The following is a 20,203-nucleotide window of genomic DNA, read 5'->3' as shown; positions in this document are numbered from 1 at the left end:
AGAGACATGTAGATCTTGTGTGCCAGCTTTCTGTGTCTCATCTAATTAGTGATACATTTTCTGGGAAAACCATTGTGAACTCAACCGCAGGATGCGAGCGGGCTTTAATGGGACCTGAAATGCCACTGTCCTGCCTCAAGCTTTGTGCCATCATGAGACGCTTTGACTCAATGCAGATTTTCCTCAACAGAAAGCACTTGAGTTTAATTAATTGCTCGATCCGTCTGATGTGAGCGATGGGAAATTATGATTTCCATGCGTGTTATCGAATGGTTTAATACGACGTGGTGCAGAAAGGCGGACAGTTGAACTGCAATGCAGCATGCGGGGTCGACACCAAAATGACAGCGCAGATGTTATAACTAGACGAAAGTCCCAGAGGAGTTAACTGCAGTGCCACCTCCGGAGTCTAGAGGAAAGAAGAATTATTGGCCAGGTGTCTTGGGGTGAAACAGAGACTGTGACCTCTCCATGATTAGTAAACACAAACCATGATCCAAGAACAGGTGCGCTCATAGAATGGAGGGTGATGAGGAGGGTGATGAGGCATTGGCAGCGTTATGGCCTTGAATTTTAATTGGATGACAAAGACATTTCAGGATCCTGTTGTTTTACTACCACTGCTCATAGCTTTGCAAGCCCATTTTTTTAGACAATTAATGAAAACATTAAAGGAATAGTTGATCCAGATAAGGAAAATTCTGCCATTATTTACTCACCCTCATGGCTTCCAAATCTGTATAAGTTACTTTCTGCCGTGGAACTCAAAAGGAGAAGTTTAGCTGAATGTCCTGGGTATTCTTTTCAATGCAGTGAAAATGAATGGGGACGGACACAGTCGAGCTCCAAAAAATTACTGACATTTTAGAACTAGTGCCACCAAGTGCCAGTGCCACCAAGTTCACAAGATGTGGAAGCATTAATGGGGGCTGCTGGGTCTGGGGGCTTTAAAATATTTTTTTTTGGATAATATTGCATATTTTGTCTCATTAAAATTGCACATTTAACAGAAAAACATTGATTTTGAGTTGAGATGTAATTGTAATTTAATATTAACAACAGTAAATTTACATTTGTAAAAAAAAAATATATATATATATATATATATATATATATATATATATATATATATATATATATAAATAACGCATTAGTCATACCCCTACTTGTATGTAAATTCTCGAATAAACAATGTTCCTACCATTGGACCAATTCAAGCTTAAATGTACCAGCAGGCAACACCCCCTCATCAAACCAATGAACAGCCTTCAACAGATGACACACCGAGCACAACAGAATGCAGGGATCTCGAGGCGGGTTTTTCAAAATTTCAAACTATGTTCAGCGTATACCTGAACTGAAAGAAGTGAGAAAGAAGATCCTTCCTCAGGGGAATTCGCCAGGGAGGGGCTGTCGTGAGGAGTGTGAGATCCGAGAACCACGTCCGGTTGGGCCAGTAGGGGGCCACCAGAGTGACTTGCTCCTCGTCCTCCCTGACCTTGCATAGCACCTGTGCAAGAAGGCTCACTGGGGGAAAAGCGTACTTGCGCAGCCCCGCGGGCCAGCTGTGGGCCAGAGCATCTGTCCCAAGGGGAGCCTCTGTGAGGGCATACCAGAGCGGGCAGTGGGAGGTTTCCTGGGAGGCAAACAGGTCTACCTGGGCCTTGCCGAACCTGTCCCAAATCAGCTGAACCGACTGGGGGTGGAGCCTCCACTCTCTGCCGGGCAAGCTTTGTCTTGATAGCGCGTCCGCTATCACATTGAGGTTGCCGGGGATGTGAGTGGCAGGAGTCGCTGCTGGCTCCAAAGGAGGAGACGACGGGCGAGCTGTGACATGTGGAGGGAGCGTACTCCGCCTTGGCGGTTTATGTAGGCCACCACCGTGGTGCTGTCTGTCCTGACTAGGATGTGCTTGCCCCGAATTAACGGAAGAAACCTCTTTAGGGCAAGAAAAACCGCCAGCAGCTGTAGGCAGTTGATGTGCCAGCGCAGCGGGCCTCGGTTCCACCGGCCTGCGGCTGCGCGCCCATTGCAAACGGCGCCCCAACCCAGTTTGGAAGCGTCGGTCGTAACCAGAACACGTCGGGACACCTGCTGCAAGGGCACTCCTGCCCTTAAAAAGCAGAGGTCTGTCCAGGGTTTGAAGGCTTGGCGGCAGGCAGTGGTAACTTTCACCTTGTGCGTGCCGCGGCGCCATGCTCGTCTCGGAACTCGAGTCTGGAGCCAGTGCTGAAGTGGTCTCATATGCATCAACCCCAGCGGCGTGGCCGCCGCAGAGGATGCCATATGCCCGTTGGAAATGTTTTTTTTTTAAAGGGACCACGGCGCCTGGCTTGAAAGAAGCGAGGCATTTCAGCACTGACTGAGCACACTCATTGGAGAGACGTGCTGTCATTGAGACTGAGTCTAACTCCAAACTGAGAAAAGAGATGCTCTGGACCGGGGTGAGCTTGCTCTTCTCCCAGTTGACCTGAAACACTAAACGCCCGAGGTGCTTGAGCACCTGGTCTCTGTGTGCACATAGTAATTCCAGCGAGGAGGCCCGAATGAGCCAATCGTTGAGGTAATTGAGTATGCGTATGCCAGCTCCTCGGAGCGGGGCAAGAGCCGCCTCTGCGACCTTCGTGAAGACGCGAGGGGACAGAGACAGGCCGAAGGGGAGGACTTTGTACTGATGCGCCTGGCCGTCGAACGCGAACCGCAGAAAGGGTCGGTGTCGAAGGGAGAATCTAGACGTGGAAGTACACGTCCTTCAGGTCCATTGCTGCGAACCAATCTAGATGCCGGACGGCAGATAGAATTTGTTTCTGGGTGAGCATTTTGAACGGGAGTTTGGACAAGGTCCGATTGAAAACTCGCAAGTCCAATATCGGTCGTAAGCCGCCGCCTTTCTTGGGTACAACGAAGTAAGGGCTGTAGAAACCCTTCTTCATTTCGGTTGGAGGGACAGGCTCTATCGCGTCCTTGATTAAAATGGAGTCGATTTCTTCGCGCAGGGACTGAACGTGTCTGTCGTGCACTGTGGAGAAATGAACGCCCATGAAGGGGGGCGGAGACCTGGCAAACTGAATTGCGTAACCGAGTCGAATGGTCCGGTGCGGCCATCGCGACAGGTTGGGCAGTGAAAGCCACGCCTCTAAGCTCCGTGCAAGGGGCACCAAAGGGACGGGCTTCGCAGCGGTGTGGAACAGGTAACGCGGCGTCGGGGGGAAACGCGGCATCCCGAGGCTCTGGTGCTGAGAGCAAACTTAAAGCACTTACCTTGCTCCGCACACCCGGCGGGGGGCGGGTTCGTGACTGAGGAGGAGGTCCGACGCTGGCGTCCTCTGGACTCGTCTGAACCGGCCAGCCGGGGAACAGTCGTGGGGCTGAGGGCGTGAGCACCGCATCCAGGGAGCCGGGACTTTTGAGGCCTGAAAGCAGAGTGCCGTGAGAACGGCATTTGCGGGCCAGGTGACCCAGAGACAACAAGGAAATAGCTCTATAGTGTGTAAAGAATTAAAAAAAAAATTCTCCTTCCGGCCCTCCACCGGGGAACGGAGTGGTCTTACCAGCTCCGGAGCTACTGTCTCGGTCTCTGGGTCGTTCATCTCAGGGGCACCTGGGAGCCTTCTGGGTCCTCAAGGGGGTCCGTGAGACGATGGGCGTCCAACTTCTGCAGGGAGCTCGACGCTGGGGCTGAGAGCTGGGCCCACTCACTTGTTAGTTGAGGTAGAGCACCACTTTCTTTCTTCCTTGAAAGCCGCAGGAGGGCGCCCTCGGCGAGCAGACAGGGCATGGCCCCTGGCGGCAGGTTTGCGTCAGGGCAAGATGTGTGAAAATAGCCTTCGTCTGTTTCTTCACCACTGAGGACTGCTGGGCGAAGTCGTCAAGTGGCGTCGCCGAATGGACGGAACTGGGAGACAGGGGCATTTGAGAAAGCCTGCTTTGTCTGCCTCCTGTACTGCCTGTCCATCGTTGCGTTTCTGGACCACGGAGTGGCCATTGCCTGTTTGAGTGCAGTTCCTGCAGCACGTCAAGAACAGGACTACCCAAGTGCAGATTTTGGAGTGCCCTGGCCCGGTGGACTTGCAGGAGGGGGCCATGGCGTGCAGGGGGGAGCGGTCTGGGACCGTTCTACCACCGAGGGTAGCGAGAGCGGAGGAGCGAGGATGCTCAGCTCGTCATGCACGTCCGGGAAGGGACCCGGGGGGGCGCGGCTGTGAGCGGCGCACATGCCCGCGGAACCAATTAAGCCCGGGGAAGCATAGCTGACCTTCGTGCGTCAGGCTCAGACTGGGCAGGGACCCAAAGGTGGCGGCCCAGGCGAGTTATCCGCATCCGGCGCCGCTGTTACGCTCTCCGATGCAGCGTTGATGTCATCATCCAATGCCGGGGAGCTCAAGGGACCGGACGGTAGGCCGTTAAGCGGGCCGCACTAATCCCGAGCTCGCGGGGAGGTTTCGAGGGGATTTACCCGGCGAAAGCGCCCCGTTATTCTCCCCAGATCGTTCTTCATCTCCCGCGGCGCCTGCCTCAATCCCGTAGGAAGGAGGCGAGTCGCGGGGGGCGGCTGAAATGGCTCTCTCTCACTACAAGAGAAAGCAGAGATCGCAACGCTTCCGCGGTTATGTTCTCACACTGAAAACATAACCCATTGGAGAGAGTGCTCATCCCGAGCTCGGACGGAAACAAGCAAGCGTGCCGGGGAGGCGGGGGGTTTCGAGGGGGTTCACCCGGCGAAACGGAGCCCGTCATTGTCCCCAGATCGTTTTCATGAAATAAATAAAATGAAATAAAAAATGAAATAAAAAAAAAATAAATATATATATATACACACACACTACCATTTAAAACTTTTGAAACACTTGTCTGAAATGTTTCTCATGTTCTTAAAATCTTTTGATCTGAAAGCATATGCATAAATGTTTGAAATTAGTTTTGTAGACAAAAATTTAATTGTGCCACCACATTAATTTACTTCATTATAAAACTAAAATTGCATAATTTTTTTTTTTTTTTTTAAATGATGACTTAGACCAAATAATAAAGAAAAGCAGCCAATAAGTGCCCAATATAGATGGGATAGGAACCTTTTGGAATGAGTAAGTGTTTCAAAACTTTTGACCCTTAGTGTGTGTGTATATATATATATATATATATATATATATATATATTCTAGAATTTCTAGAATTACTTGAGATGTTTATTCCAGAGGTGGTGATGAAAGAATTCTCATTTTTGGCTGAGATATTCCTTTAAAATAGTTTTTTGGTGATGCAGGGTGAAAAATAGTCTGCAAGATGCTTTTTTACAAACTACTTGAATTCAATATCACTGCGATTCAGATAACTGTGTTAGGAAAGTAAGGTGAGTGAGCTATTTAATAAGTGGAGTACTTTAGGGCCCCAAATTCTTCTATGCCGCTCAGAACTGGGGCACATCAGTTCTAAATTCATCATGTATCCAGAGATATCTGGACCTTTGCAGTTTACACCAGCACAGCCGGTGCTCTATCTAGACCCCAAGGACTCAAATGGGGCATCCATCCTCCATCATGCACCTTCTGTGCTACAAACCCAGCAAAATCAGTAGATACTGTATGTCAAGGTTGTAGTCCTAAATCTCGGATGATAATTTTGCATTTATCCATTTGTTCCTTTAGGAATACTTTTTCTTTTTTTTGTTAAATAGTGAATTATGTGTAGAATGAGATCTGTGGTTAACATGACTTGATTAAAAATGTAAGTTGTTATTGAAGGACTACACCTACCCCAATGATAAATTGACAACCATTGTAGTCCTTATATATGTGTCAAATTGTTAACAACTTCTGTCTATAAAAAAAAACCATTGGCTTCAAATTTCATGTTTGATGTATGACTGTCTGTAATTTATCATGTGGAACAAAATGTGAAAGCCTCTTAAAGTAACGTAAAACACATTATTTAGCTAAAAAAATTTAAAACCTCTATTATAAAAATCCACTGGAAATTCCACAGGGATGAATTAGCCTTCCGAGTTGGCCTACAAACCGACGTCACCAACAGCTCAATACAAATCAGCACTAACTCACTGGTCTAACCGAGGTATACAAAACTCCATGTAGGCCAAATAGTTTTGCTCGGAGTTGGAGGTAACTGAGAGCACTCACCTCTGTCTGTGTCGTAGAGGTAGACAAACTTGTCCCACTTGTAGTGAGATAGGAGACTGAGGACAGCACCCTTCAACGGCGGCCGCATCTGAATGACAAACTGCACGTCCGAGTCGATGGGGTAACTGGGTGTGACAAAGGAGGTGTGAAGAGCCCCACAGAACGAGGTCAGGGTGTTCATGGATTTCTTATCGTAGAAGCCGAAGATGGCATACACCCCTCGGGAGAACTGCGAACAAACTAGAATCAAAGCATAAGGATGTAAGACATAAGGTTATTGTCATTAATAAAAACTACTATAAATATGACAACTAGTGGTGAACAATATTTCCGTTACCTAAAATAAAAAAGTGAGTTTGCAAAAGGACGAAAACTATACTGAAACTATTTTACAGGAATACAATACAAAAATGATTATCAAGATTTTTGCCCTAATATCAAAGGTCTTACTAGAAAAAAATAAATTATGATCAATGTGAATTTTCTTGATACATAAACATGATCGTGTCTGGTAACGTGCATGTAAAATGGCTATGAAAGAGCATTTTAGCTTAGCGTAAAGCTAACAATTTACACAAGGTTTATTTCTATTTCTTCTGCTCCAAACTTACTTCAAACGTACTTCTCTGTCTGCTCGTATGAATGTAACACATCATAAGAAAGTGTTTCACCGCTGTTCAAATGCACTTTGGATCGCATCATTTATGTGTATAAATGTTTTCCATCTGAAAGGACTAAATATTAAATTAAACAAATGACAATAAAATGCAAAGTAATCTCTTCAGTAATCATAATACTTTTTGAATGTAACTGTATTCTAAATACCAATGATTTAAATTGTAACTGTAGTGGAATACAGTTACTTATACTTTGTATTTTAAATACGTAATCCCGTTACATGCATTCCGCTACTCCCCAACCCTGTGCGTAATTAAATATGAATGAAACAAAAAATTACAAATAATGAATTTCATAAGCAATATCTTCATATGAAAATGGTATTACTAAACTGAAACTGTAAGTGTGAACTAAAATACGAATTAAAACTAAATAAAATGTCTTAAAAATATAATTTTAGTAGCAGAATATATTAGTACTAAACTGAAACTATAAATGGACACTTCAATATATGTAAATGAAAATTTGTTCATGAAAAATTTACTTTTTAAGACTACTTAACTAAAACTATAAGTGTAAACTAAATGACTAATTAAAACTAAAAAATGACTTCCATAAAAGATTTTCGTAAGAAAATATTACTCAATAGAAACTAGAAATGTGAACTAAAATACCAACGAAAAGTCAAAATTACAAAAATGACATATAATAAAATATTTAGTAAGAAAATGCTATTATTAAATTGAAACTATAAGCATGAACTTTAAGACAAATGAAAACTGAATTACATTTTTTTGTAGAATATTTTAGTACTAAACTGAAACTTCAGTATGAACGAAAACCCATTCATGACATATTTATTTTGTAAGACTAATTAACTAAAAGTGTAAACTAAAAGAATAATTAAAACTCAATAAAATAACAGAAAAAAAGGGGGTGTGTTCGCTGTCCTTTTCAACATATCGCGGCGCCGTTTTGTGGTCCGTTCTGCATAACGCAGCGGCACATTATTGCTTATCGCGGCCCATTCGGCACTTTTCGAGGCCAAACCACTGGCCCGCTCGGTTCTCCCGATGGCCATTACACCCCCTGACTGGCCCAAAAGTGCGTCGGCCCACCGGGAAAATGCCCGGTATGCCAGATTACCAGTCCACCCCTGACTGTACAACATTCAATTATTTGAGTAATTATGTTAAAATATTAGTTGAAAAGGGCAAAAAAGTATTCAAAACCATATGAAACCAACATGAATACAAATATTAAATATCTAAGAACGTGGAACATTTATTGTAAATGAGATTTTCTTTTTTAAAAGATTTTCTTATTTTTGCTATCTTTGACCCCCTTATTTGACTCTGACCTTTATACTAAAACCGAACTGTTGAAAACTCACAGATATTAGCACGCAATTTTTGCAACAGCAAAAACAACTTCTCAATTTGTTGTCAAGATAACAGATTATGCAACACGAAATTGAATGATTTTGGCATGTATGTAATTGGACAAATAGGAAAATCTGAATATGAGTGGAGACATACTAACTGCATTATTTCCAGCAGATGAAAGAGTCGTGTTGAGTCTGTCAGCAAGAACTCATCAAATGAAGCCCAATTATCTCTGTGAACCATAACAATTACTGATTTAGAGATGTAATGGTTTGCTGTGCACTTCTGATCATTTGAGTTATTTAGCTGCCAGCAACAACATGGTTAGTTTTGTATGCAAGACATAATCTTAATTTTACATAGATGCAAAATGTTAATTGTGACCCAATATATGACTTAAAAAACAATTGTTCAAAAACAGTTTAATATAGTTTGGTGACAAGTACATTTAACCACAAGGAACAACTTTGTTGGTATACATCTCACACTTACAGTTGAAAATAGCCGCCTGACACTAACATACTGCGTTGCCATACTATGTAGTAAGGATGTATGCCTATTCGTACACTAGGCTTGTCTCCTCCATTGCTCTACAAATGTAATCTCTACACCAGTGCTCACCCAATACTCAGCCAAGTATGCGAAAACAGGCCTGCAATGGAGTGACAATTATACTCTAAAGGGGTTAGTTAAGCTGCCCGTCTCCTCACGGCTCTGTTGGTCTTCAACATTCCCTTCGGTTTACTCTTAATTTGGGCCGGCTCTGACAGAGTCTTTCTCCTCTGGGATAAAAGTTGGCTACCTCCCTTCCATCAGTTATGGTGGACTTATTAGTAAAGGCTTTGATCAAACTCAAACCCCTCACATAATTGATGTCACATGCACTGCTTGCCTTCGTCTCGCCGCTCCGACACACCCTGTTTTTGTCTGCCTGTCTACACCAACCGTCAGGATATTCCCCATAGCATGTATGTTTCAGGACTTGCACTTTTCTTCTTCTAAATACCTCTCTTCTCAGAATTTATCTCGAGATATCAATTGGTTTACAGATTGAGGGGGAATTTGCTAGGAGTTCATTATGGCGGATGACAACATTGTTTATGTGTACACGCTGTCTGCGTTGTTTTAGCATCAGATTCACTAAAGGAATAAAGAAGGCAGTGCAGCAATTTACAAACATTAGTGCTGAATGCAATTAGCACGTACAGGTGCGGTCGCATGCTGTTTCTGTGTATGAATCAACACTTAAAAATGTAAATGCTTAATTTTTTTAAAATAATTCAAATGTAAAAGTGTGATCGACAATGCAATGGTTGCGGTTATAATGCTCTTCTCCATCATTTTTGCCAAAATATTCCCATAAATAAAGATAATTCAATGCATAATACTCAAAATTATATTATTAATGGAGTGGCAGTGGCGTAGTGGGCTAATGCACACAACTGTTAATCAGAAGGTCGTTGGTTCGATCCCCACAGCCAGGTTGCTCTGGGGGATTGTCCCTGTAATAAGTGCACTAAGTCGCTTTGGATAAAAGCGTCTGCCAAATGCATAAATGTAAATATAATGTAAATGTAAATCATTTGATCATCGTTCAATTAATTTCTGCTGCCATGATCACTAGAAAATGTAAAAAAATGTCTGTTTTAAACAAAATACCGCCTGTTTTCCATCTATGTAAATCGTGCAATGTTTATTGCGGCAGGCAAATACTGTTGACTTTTGTGAATGATGCATAATCTATAATAAGCCTAATACACATAGAAAGGAGGCATGTTTGTGCTTAAAAGAGTGACAATGTCTTAATTTAAACATTAGGGCTGTCAATCCATTCATTTTTAATCTAATTAATTGCATGATATGCTGATACATTCATTTAATTATTTGCAGTTAATTGCATAAATACATTTTTGCCAAAATAGTTCCATAAATAAAGATAATTCAATGCATAATACTCAAAATTATATTATTATATGATATATAAAATAAATATAATTATTCCAATAATTTAAAGACATAAAATGTTTGTGTCAGACGAGTAAAGCATTGACAAGACAATACAAAAAGTGGCTTTTAGAAGTCATGTTACATTTGCATATCATATAAAATAGATTACGCATAGAACTGGAAAGACAGTTTTGAACTGCTTGGTCTTGCTTCTTTCCTTAAAGTAAATAAGTGAGACAAATATCAGCACTGGAGTTGGTAGCCCTGTTTTCAATTGCGAGCATTGTCTCATCAATTTTCATTACGTAGAGAGCCCTAGCATGTCATTGTACAATTTGATAACATGTTTATCCTGGTTGGCACAGAGCATGTGACGGAGCTCGTGGCAGTTTGGGAACAGTGGTAAACAACGTTAACCACTTTTTGAAATACGAGTAATCTAAATAGATCTTTTCCTGAGCAGCTAGTGGACTAATTTCCTAGCACTCTTAAAAAAACCCACACTGCTCCTTTATTCTGCTAGTCAGGACACTCACTGCACTACAGCGGGAACAATGCATTGCCCATGCCTGACTGCTCGAAATGTCCTCTCGGCCACTGGTGTTGAAATGATAAGAATCATTAGAAAAGACTCCATCCCAACGGCTGCCTCTTAGACTGAAATAATGTAATCTCAGTGTCGTGCACTTGAAGCTGTCATTCGCCACCATAATCATACATGGCCTAGAGATCTGGAGCACATCGCTGCATATGTCACAGTTGATCATCCAGCACTATGTATTTACTGTCCTCTTTCCACCCTCGCTTCTCGTTCCACAGCTTCTGCAGTTCCACCCACCCCTAAAACAACACCTCCCCCCAAACATAACATTCACCCTGGAAGATGCTCCTCTGGGGGGTTGGGTAAGTAATTGTATCTGCTTTTGTGAGGAGACATGTGAGGACCTTCAAAGCATTATTCCAAATGCCAGCAGAAAATAAGAAACCCTGTCTTCCTAACGATGCATGCAATCAAGATAGTCTTTGAAAGGCAAAAGCTTTCTAATTCCCTGTCCTCCTGCATGCGCACACATATGTTTTTGCATTTTAAATGGAACGCTGGTATGCTGGTAGGCTTCTTTACAAGATTAACCAACAAATCTTTCTTGGCCAACTAGCTTCTCCTGGAAGACAATGCTGGTTGACAGACTTCACCTGCTACGTTTTGCTGGTGAATCGCATGGATATGTTGGTCCACCAATTAGACCAGCTCAAAACCAACACTAACCAACATAAACGTTCTGGACCAGAATGGAAATGTACACTGGTCTAAGCTAGTAGAAGAAGGCTGCTCCAGAAGAAGACTCTTAATAATAATGCTCAGTTCATTCTTGTTTGCCGCTAGCAAAAGTTGCTAAGTTAACCAAACAATCCTCTGATAAGCACAACGATTAGTGATAAGGGCTGGGTAAAAGTATTGATGTTACGATTAATCATATGGTATATTTTCATTTAATCATTCAGTCAATTTTGATAATTGAATTAACATGTTTGCAATATGCAATGACCTAAAAATGATAATGTGTAATCAATGTACTACAAATAACTATATTATGAACGTTATTCAACATGTTAGATATTTAATCATTAATTTATTGATTTAATTATTATTCACTCAGCTTAATAATCAAAGTGCAAAAAAATAAATAAATGCAGCTTGGCTTCTCTAGGGAGAATTACAGTCACTCTCTCTCTCTGTGTCTCCTTGTAAGGCCCTTTCTGTGAATGCTTTTAATAGAATAGAGTCAGACAATGCATGATTTGTCTGTGTCAAGGAATAATGAGTAAATGCTTTTAATAGAATAGAATCAGACAATGCATGATTTGATGCAGACAATATGTGGAATAAGGAGTATTGGGATGAATCGGGATGCATGCATCAACAAGAAAAGGGACAGGGTTGGGGAGTAACGGAATACATATATACAAAATATAAGTAACAATATTCCACTACAGTTACAATTTAAATTATTGGTATTTAGAATACAGTTACATTCAAAAAGTATTTTGATTACTGAAGAGATTACTTTGCATTTTATTGCCATTTGTTTCATTTAAATATTTCGTTCTTTCAGATGGAAATACATATAAATGATCCAAAGTGCATTTGAACAGCGGTGAAACACTTTCTTATGATGTGTTACAGTCATACGAGCAGACAGAGAAGTACGTTTGAAGTAAGTTTGGAGTAGAAGAAATAGAAATAAACTTTGTGTAAATATTTAGCTTTACGCTAAGCTAAAATGCTCTTTCATAGCCATTCTACATGCACATGTTACCAGACACGATCATGTTAAATTCACGTTAGATCATAATAAAATTTTTTCTAGTAAGATCTTTGATATTAGGGCAAAAATCTTATTCTTGATAAATAATTTTTGTATTGTATTCCAGTAGAAATATCTAAAAATCCTTAAAACAAGATCAATTTGATTAATCTTGTTTTAGAAACAACACTGCATAATATATTTAGATATAAGATGTATTTTTAACATGTGTATTTTGTCTCACTGTACTGGCAGAGTTTTTATAGTTAAAACAAGTGAAAAAATATACCAGAGCTGAAGAAGTAATCCAAAGTATTTAGAATATGTTACTGACCTTGAGTAATCTAACAGATTACATTACAAATTACATTTTACAACATGGATTCTGTAATCTGTAGTGGAATACATTTCAAAAGTAACCCTCACAACCCTGCATAGGGAGTATTGGGATGAATCTGGAGGCATGCACCAAGAGGAATAGGGAGTCTCAAGGATAAAAAAGTGGCAGCACACAGACTTCTCCATCTCACAGGGATGTGTTGTGTGTGACCAATGCAGAAAGTAATGATGTTAGTTCATGTAAAATATGTAACCATATGAAGTGATTACAGTGTGTTTTATACATATAAAATTAAATAGTTATGCTTTTGCCACCACTGAAGTAAGTTAAGCCAGGATGTCCTGTTAGAAGGAGTGATGACGTAAATAATCAAGGCATAAGATTTCATTGGATGATATTATTGGATGATATTATTAGATAATATTATGGGTTAATTTTATTGTACAAAGAGGCCATCCTAATAAAGACATGTTCTAAAGTGTCATTTCAGATGCTTCATGAACCATCTCGGCTTTGTTATTTTTATAATAAAGTCTAGATTTGGAATCAGAATCTTTGCACCTCCTAGAAGTTTCTGAATCTGAAAGCTTTAATTGCTGTTTTGAAGAATCTGCCACGACAATCACAGTTTTAATTTGAATGATCGATATTGATTTGAAACATTTCAAGATCTACCTTTTATTTTACATTCAACACTCTAAAATAGTGTTTCCCAAACTTTTTTTTACCATAAGAACCCCACAGCACCATCAGTAAGGCTCAAGTACCTCTTCATCGACACAAATATGTGAATTATATTAATAAATTATATATATATATATATATATATATATATATATATATATATATATATATATATATATATATATATATATATACATATATATATACATTTTAAAGGATACATGTGAAACTGCTTCAGAAGTTGGCCAAAACTAGGTTGGATTTGCAATTAACAAATTTTTTGGAACAGGCTTTGTGTCATGAGTGTGCATCCGATGCTTGACAATGCTGTCTTGGTAGGCAGCTCACTAGGATTTAGAACAGAGCCATCAAGGTCTTTCTGCTCTATCTAGTGGTCTTGATTCATTGTACTTAACACACACAAACAAAACAAACAAACAACCGCCATTCGCCACTAAGTGGCGGTGACGTCACCACGACGCTTGTGCCAGGCTATGTGCACGTTAAGGCCACGTGAAGTGTCGAATGCCCGCTGGCAGGAGGTCACGGGACAGATCCAACCGGTGACATGGGTCGAATGACATAGATGACTGGTTGATGCACCACCTGTGCCCCCTACTGTGCCAACTTGCTGTGCTTTAGCCACCCTGCGCTCTGCTCGTTGTTGTGAGCGTCGCTCCTCTGCCCTCCATTGTTGTTGGAGGGCGACTGCCTCCAACTGGCCAGCAGCATCCTTCACAAGCCTCCTCCAAAGAGGCCGATCATGACACTGCTGGTACCAGTCGTCGGCAAGTCCACTCAGCTCCAGATCCTCCTGTACCACATCACTCCATCTCTTCTCCAGCCCGTGCCGCTCCGCTTAGCCCCTCTATCCGGCCAAACAATAACTGTTTAGGCATGTGGTGGCCGGGCATGCGGGCTACATGACCCAGCCAACGCAACCTTGCCTGCCGGAGGAGCTCACCGATGGGACTTTGTCCACATCTTTCAAAGACTTGTGAGCTCCTCACACAATCCAGCCTGGTTAAACCCAGGATGGATCTTAGGCAGGCCAGCCTAAATGTTTCTAGCCGGCGATGATGTTCCATTAGGGGGTCCACGTTTCGAAGCATAGAGAAGGGAGGGAACGACCGTGGCCGAGAATACTTGAAGCTTTGTGCGGAGCGACAAACCGGGTAGCTTCCACACAGCATTACGCAGCCGATGAAAAGATAATGCCGCTCGACTGATTCGGAGTGAGACCTCTGCTGTCAAACCGGAGCTGGTCATAAGCACACTTCCCAGGTATGGAAAACACTCCACTCTCTCCACAACTGCCCCATCACCAATTGGGAGCTGTGGGGGTGTAGTGTCCATTGGTACATAATACCCAGGAAGGTGCTTAATTTTGGTTGGGCTGATGGTCAGGCCCCATCTCTTAGTAGCAAGCTCCAGGTTCATCAGCAGCACCTCCAACTCCTCCTCTGAGTGAGCAGCAATCACCAGATCATCAGCATACATAATGTGGTTGACCAATAGGGAGCCATCCCTTGACCGCACCCGGCATCGATCAACCTCCCATTATATCTGTACCACATGGAAATTCCTCCAGTACAGCCATCGAAGGCTTCACGAACCACATGGTCAAAATAGATATTAAATAACGTGGGGGCCAGAGGACATCCCTGTCGCACTCCAAGGTGAACAGGGAATGGCTCCGACTCCCGACCACGTAGTTTTACCCGGGCCCGCTCGCCTTCATGAAGGTCCTTAATGATCGCGAGCAGCGGGTCTGGGACTCCAAAAGCACGAAGAACAACCCAGAGCCCAGGCCTACTGATGGTATCATAGGCCTTGACCAGGTCAATAAAGCAGAGATGTAGGTCTTGCTGGAATTCCCTACACCTCTGCTGTAGCAGACGAACAGAGAAAATGGCATCTGTGCAAGACCGCCCCTTCCTGAAACCACACTGGGGCTCCGCAAGTCTCTCCTCAGCGTGCCTGGCAAGGCGATGTTGAATAATCCTTGCCAGGACCTTTCCTGGCACACTGAGGAGTGAGATGCCCCTATAGTTATTACAATCTGAGCGGTCCCCCTTTTTAAAGAGAGGGACCACCAGGGCATCCTTCCAATCCTGCGGAACCCGCCCAGTGGTCCAGACTGTTGTTATGATGTCATGTAGGGCAGTCTGTGCACAAACACCACCCTCCCTCAGCATTTCACTGGGGAGATCATCTCTGCCCGGTGCCTTTCCTGGCCTCAGGCTCTGGATCGCCTTCAGTACTTCCTCTAAAGATGGTACCTCAGCCAGCCACCCACAAGGAGTGACTTCTTCCTTCAATATTTGTGGCACCACAGCCCCAGCAGGGTCATCCCCACTTTGTCCCACAATGTTTTCCAGGCTCAGGGACTTCCCCTCCCCCAGGACCTCACAGAAATGCTCAGCAAATCTGTAAACCTGTTTCTGGGGGTCGGAGATTGGATCACCATTCTTTCCCCTAATGATGGTAATAGGTGTGGCGCTGCAAGTAACTTTTTTGATAGAATTAAAGAGCGATTTGTGATCGTGGGCCACTGAGGCAGACTCCATCTCCTCAGCAACCCGCGACCACCAACCATCCTTGCAGCGCCTCACGGCTCTCCGAACCTCCGAGCGAAGGCTGCGGTAATCCTCCTCATTCTCTGACGTGGGATGCTGTAGACGATGAGAGTGGGCCTGTCGCTTTTTCTCAGCCAGCCTGAACACCTCCTCTGTCAGCCAGGGTTTCTGAGGAGGTCTGGACCGTGTGCCCAAAACTGCCATTGCAGTTACATGAGCCACAGTCCTAAACCTCGCCCATTTCCCCTCGACATCCAGAGGGGTGGGGGACGACAATCAAGATCTACAATCAATCTGTCTGGCTAAACAACCCCCTACCTCCGTGTGGTGCCGGACGGGCAACGTTGTAGGTAGCGCCATGAGGGGAGGGCCAATAAAGACTGTTCCTTCCCCTTTCTGTCATGGTGCTTTACAGCGGCCAAATGGGGGCTCTGGACGGGTGCGAGGGGCTGGTAACCCCTCTACCCTCAATCTCATTACCACTAAACCACGAGATATAATTAAGCTAGTGCCGGAGGCCCTGGGGGGACAGGCGTCTATGACGTCTCCTGGCCAAACTCCAACAGGCAGAGCCAGGAGACTGAATCCTCACCCTCGGGGCTCCTCCAGAAACAACAAAAAGCCACTACGGATGGCCACGTGGAATGTTCGAACACTCACAGCGGAGGAGAGGCTGCCACTCCTCTGTCGGGAGCTGGACCGGTACCGCCTGGATCTCTGTGGTGTTCAGGAGGTCCGGTGGACCGGCTCTGGCTCTTGCCACTATGAGGGGTGGACTGTCCTCTACTCGGGGCAGGCGACTGCCAAACAACAGGGAGTGGCTCTTCTTCTGAACAAGAGAATGAAGGCAGCGTGGGAGCGTGGCGGCGAGGTGTGGGAAGCTGTGAGCCCCAGGTTACTTTGGGTTCGCCTTCCCATCAACCAGAGGCGAGGAGTGGTAGTCGTGGTTATTTATGCCCCCACCGAAGACGAACATCCGTGGAGGGATGCGGGAAAGACCGATGAGTCAGATGCCTTCTATGACCTCCTGTCACAGGTGTTGGCTAAAGTGGCCCCTCGGGATAGAATCATCATGTTGGGTGATTTCAATGCCCGAGTTGGTCATGATGCTAGCACCTGGTCAGGAGTGACTGGAAGACATGGGCCTGATCAGCTCAATAACAACGGCAGGAGGCTGCTAGATTTTTGTGCAGCCCATGGGCTTGTAATTACCAACACACTGTTCCGTCATCGGCGCATCCATGGACAACATCATGGATGCATGCTGGGTCCAAGCAAGAACATCTGCTGGACTACATAGTGACGGAACAGCGGATGCGGGCCCATGTCCTTGACACCAGGACCTACCGTGGAGCTGATCTGCCCACTGACCATTGACTTGTCATCTGTAAGATGCGCCTGCCATTCTTCCACTCCGGTGGTGGGTGTAAACCCAGGGCCCCTTTCAAACCCATAGTGGCCTGGTCTAGGCTAGCTGATGAAAGTTGCAAGCGAGAATTTCAGCATCGCTTGCAGCTGGAGTTAACACACACACACACGTACCCACACACACATGCACGCACACATGCACGCACACGCACACACACGCACACACGCACACGCACACATGCACACACACGCACACACACACACACGCACACACACACACGTAATACATAAGCCTCCTCTAGACCCATCAGTCCCACACAATAGGAAGAGACATCGGCAGACATTCTAGCCAGTGACCAATCAGCTAGTCACTATCCTGGCGATGTGTCATGATGACTGAGCTACACAGACTGGCACCTATTCAAAGACTCACATTAAAACTGTGACAGGCCCAGAAACAATATTTTAATGAAGATAAGAAAATCAATACAGTAAAAGTGATAGTTCAGCCAAAATGTTTTAATTCTACCAATCTCATGCTGTTCCAAACCCGTCTTACTATTTCTTTCTTCCATGGAACACAAAACAATATCTAAGGCAAGATGTTAGCCTCAGTCACCATTCACTTTTATTGCATCTGTGTTCTATATGGAAGCACATTTTTCACTTTCATTAAGTAACAGCAAACAAAAAAAGCACATCATAATGTGCACTTTTGAGAATTTCTTAATCCGAATTTCTTAATTTCTTAAACTCGGCCGTTTGGTCCCAAACTTAAATTGCTTTCCAAAATCTAAGGGCATTGGATGACTTAATATTTACCATTATGATTTATTTATAATTATCATTTTCTTAATCGCTGTCTGGAAAAGATTTGCCTGCAGGGTTTATGCATTAATTTATTAGCCTCTATTGATTTAAATCTTTTTTCACAACCATGGGAAATATGTCTTTGTAATCATTATAAATATCTCGATTTTTTCAGCCTTTGTGTCTGTGTTAGAGAGCATATTTTAGCAGAATATTCTTTCTGCCAATTCTATCAATCCTACATCACTTATACAACTAAAATACATTTCGTTTTTAGTTAAAATGTTTGTTTTTGTAAAATTATCCAATCCACTAAAAGTGAATGGTGACTGTGGCTGTCAGTCTGCCTAATGGGGCTTTTCCACTGCACTCAACTCCACTCAACTCTGCTTGATTTTTGGGGGTTTTCCACTGTGGATAGTACCTGATACTTTTTTTAGTACCACCTCTGCCGAGGTTCCAAGCGAGCCGAGCCGATACTAAATGTGACGTCAAAATCCTGCAGTGATAGCAGTATCATTTGTTCACGTGACTTTCGAATTATGAAAAAAGAAATGGCTGTGCACAAAACCAAGCCATGGTCAATAAACGAGGTGCAGACGCTCCACTCGTTAGCAATGAGCAAAACGGAAAAGCCTTTCAGGAGGTGTCTCAGCTGTTGGCCGCAGCTAACAGTGACCTACCAACAGTGTGGGGAAAAGTAAAAAACAAACGTTAGAACCATCAGGGAAAAGTGGATGTGGTTCGATCAAATGGACTCTATCTTAACCGGTGAGCAATGGGAGGGAGAGTAGCCTGGACTCAGCCACGATGGAGGATGGTATGTTTTGTTACGTTAACTCTATACTCTGCTTGAAAGCTTCACTTTATTTAGTTGACCAGCTACTGGAAAGGTTGCGTCTAAAACAACCAGGCCAATTTAACCAATTTGACCTAGTAGCTAACAGCTAGCAGTCGTGTTATTGTTTATTGTTTGTGTCACGTTTAATATGATTTCACGGTAGTAGAGGTGGCGCAACTATGATGATCAGCCTATAATCCCATCCCCATTGAGGCGGCACTAAGCTGCAATGGAAAAACAAGCTTATTAATGTAAAGTTTGTTGAGTTGAGTTGAACCGTAACGTGCAGTGGAAAAGTGCCATAACATTTCCTTTTGAGTTCCACAGATGAAAGAAAGTCATACAGAGGTGCATTTCCCAAAAGCATGTCAGCCAACTATGGTCGCAAGTTCATCATTATCAACATAGTTCAATGATTTGACATTTCACGAAACCGTAGTTCCAACGCAAATTCGCAAACAGCGCAACAAAGTTGTGTAGTTGGAACAAGAAATTAACACTAATTGTAGAAATATTCATGTATGGCTATATATATGATTTATACGGCTCCTGCAGTATGCATTTTGCCTTGATGTGGGTTCAGTGGATCATCATCATCAGTAATAGCAGCATCATCATCAGCACCGGCATGACCCCCACTTCCTCAGGAAGTTCAACCATTTTCTGTTTGTTTTGGGGAAAGTCAGCATGGTGTTCATAAGCTGTAACAGTAAAGGTGTTACTGCATTCACAGCCTTGCTGACCCAAGACTTGCTGAGCCACAGGCCATCACCAACCACCTCCATAAAACTTCCTACAGCACAATAATGCAGTGCAGCTAAGAACTGCACTGCTGGACTCAAGGCGTAGTTTCTTCTTGTGGCCCACAACCTGCAGCAATTCAAGGATCTTGGTCCTTGGAATCCAGAATTTTCTTATGATGTTGTCATCGGATAGAGCGTCAAGTGGGGAGAAATTTGTCCTTATGTAGGCATTTATATACACTACCTCACTTCTGGGTTGTAGGATTCTTTGTAAAGCCGCCATTGTTGAGCATTTGATACACACATAGATACAGTATTTGTTAGGAGAGTCATTAATACACCTGCTACTAGTACATCTGAGGAATGGATAAAAACACCTTGGTGGCTAATAACCATCTAAATTAACTAGCTAAATGTGAGTGTTTCATCAATGATTTGTGACAGTAATA

General features: G+C 43.4%; 1 protein-coding gene across 3 annotated transcripts in view; it reads right to left on the bottom strand.

Annotated features, from left to right (window-relative positions):
- Positions 1-20,203, bottom strand: part of gria3b (glutamate receptor, ionotropic, AMPA 3b) — a 160,587-nt gene that overhangs the window by 108,456 nt on the left and 31,928 nt on the right. For all 3 annotated transcript variants that reach the window (XR_007972572.1, XM_052149731.1, XM_052149732.1), the window contains exon 3: positions 6,134-6,373. Coding sequence is in view for 2 of the 3 variants with exons in the window: in XM_052149731.1 (XP_052005691.1) it covers positions 6,134-6,373 (240 nt within the window). In the remaining variant the exon portion in view is untranslated. The remainder of the gene's footprint in view (positions 1-6,133; positions 6,374-20,203) is intronic.

This window comes from Xyrauchen texanus, chromosome 19, assembly GCF_025860055.1.
Source record: "Xyrauchen texanus isolate HMW12.3.18 chromosome 19, RBS_HiC_50CHRs, whole genome shotgun sequence".
NCBI classification, from domain to species: Eukaryota; Metazoa; Chordata; class Actinopteri; order Cypriniformes; family Catostomidae; genus Xyrauchen; species Xyrauchen texanus.
The sequence above is the reverse complement of the archived record's forward strand: the minus strand, read 5'-3'. Positions and strand labels throughout refer to the sequence as shown.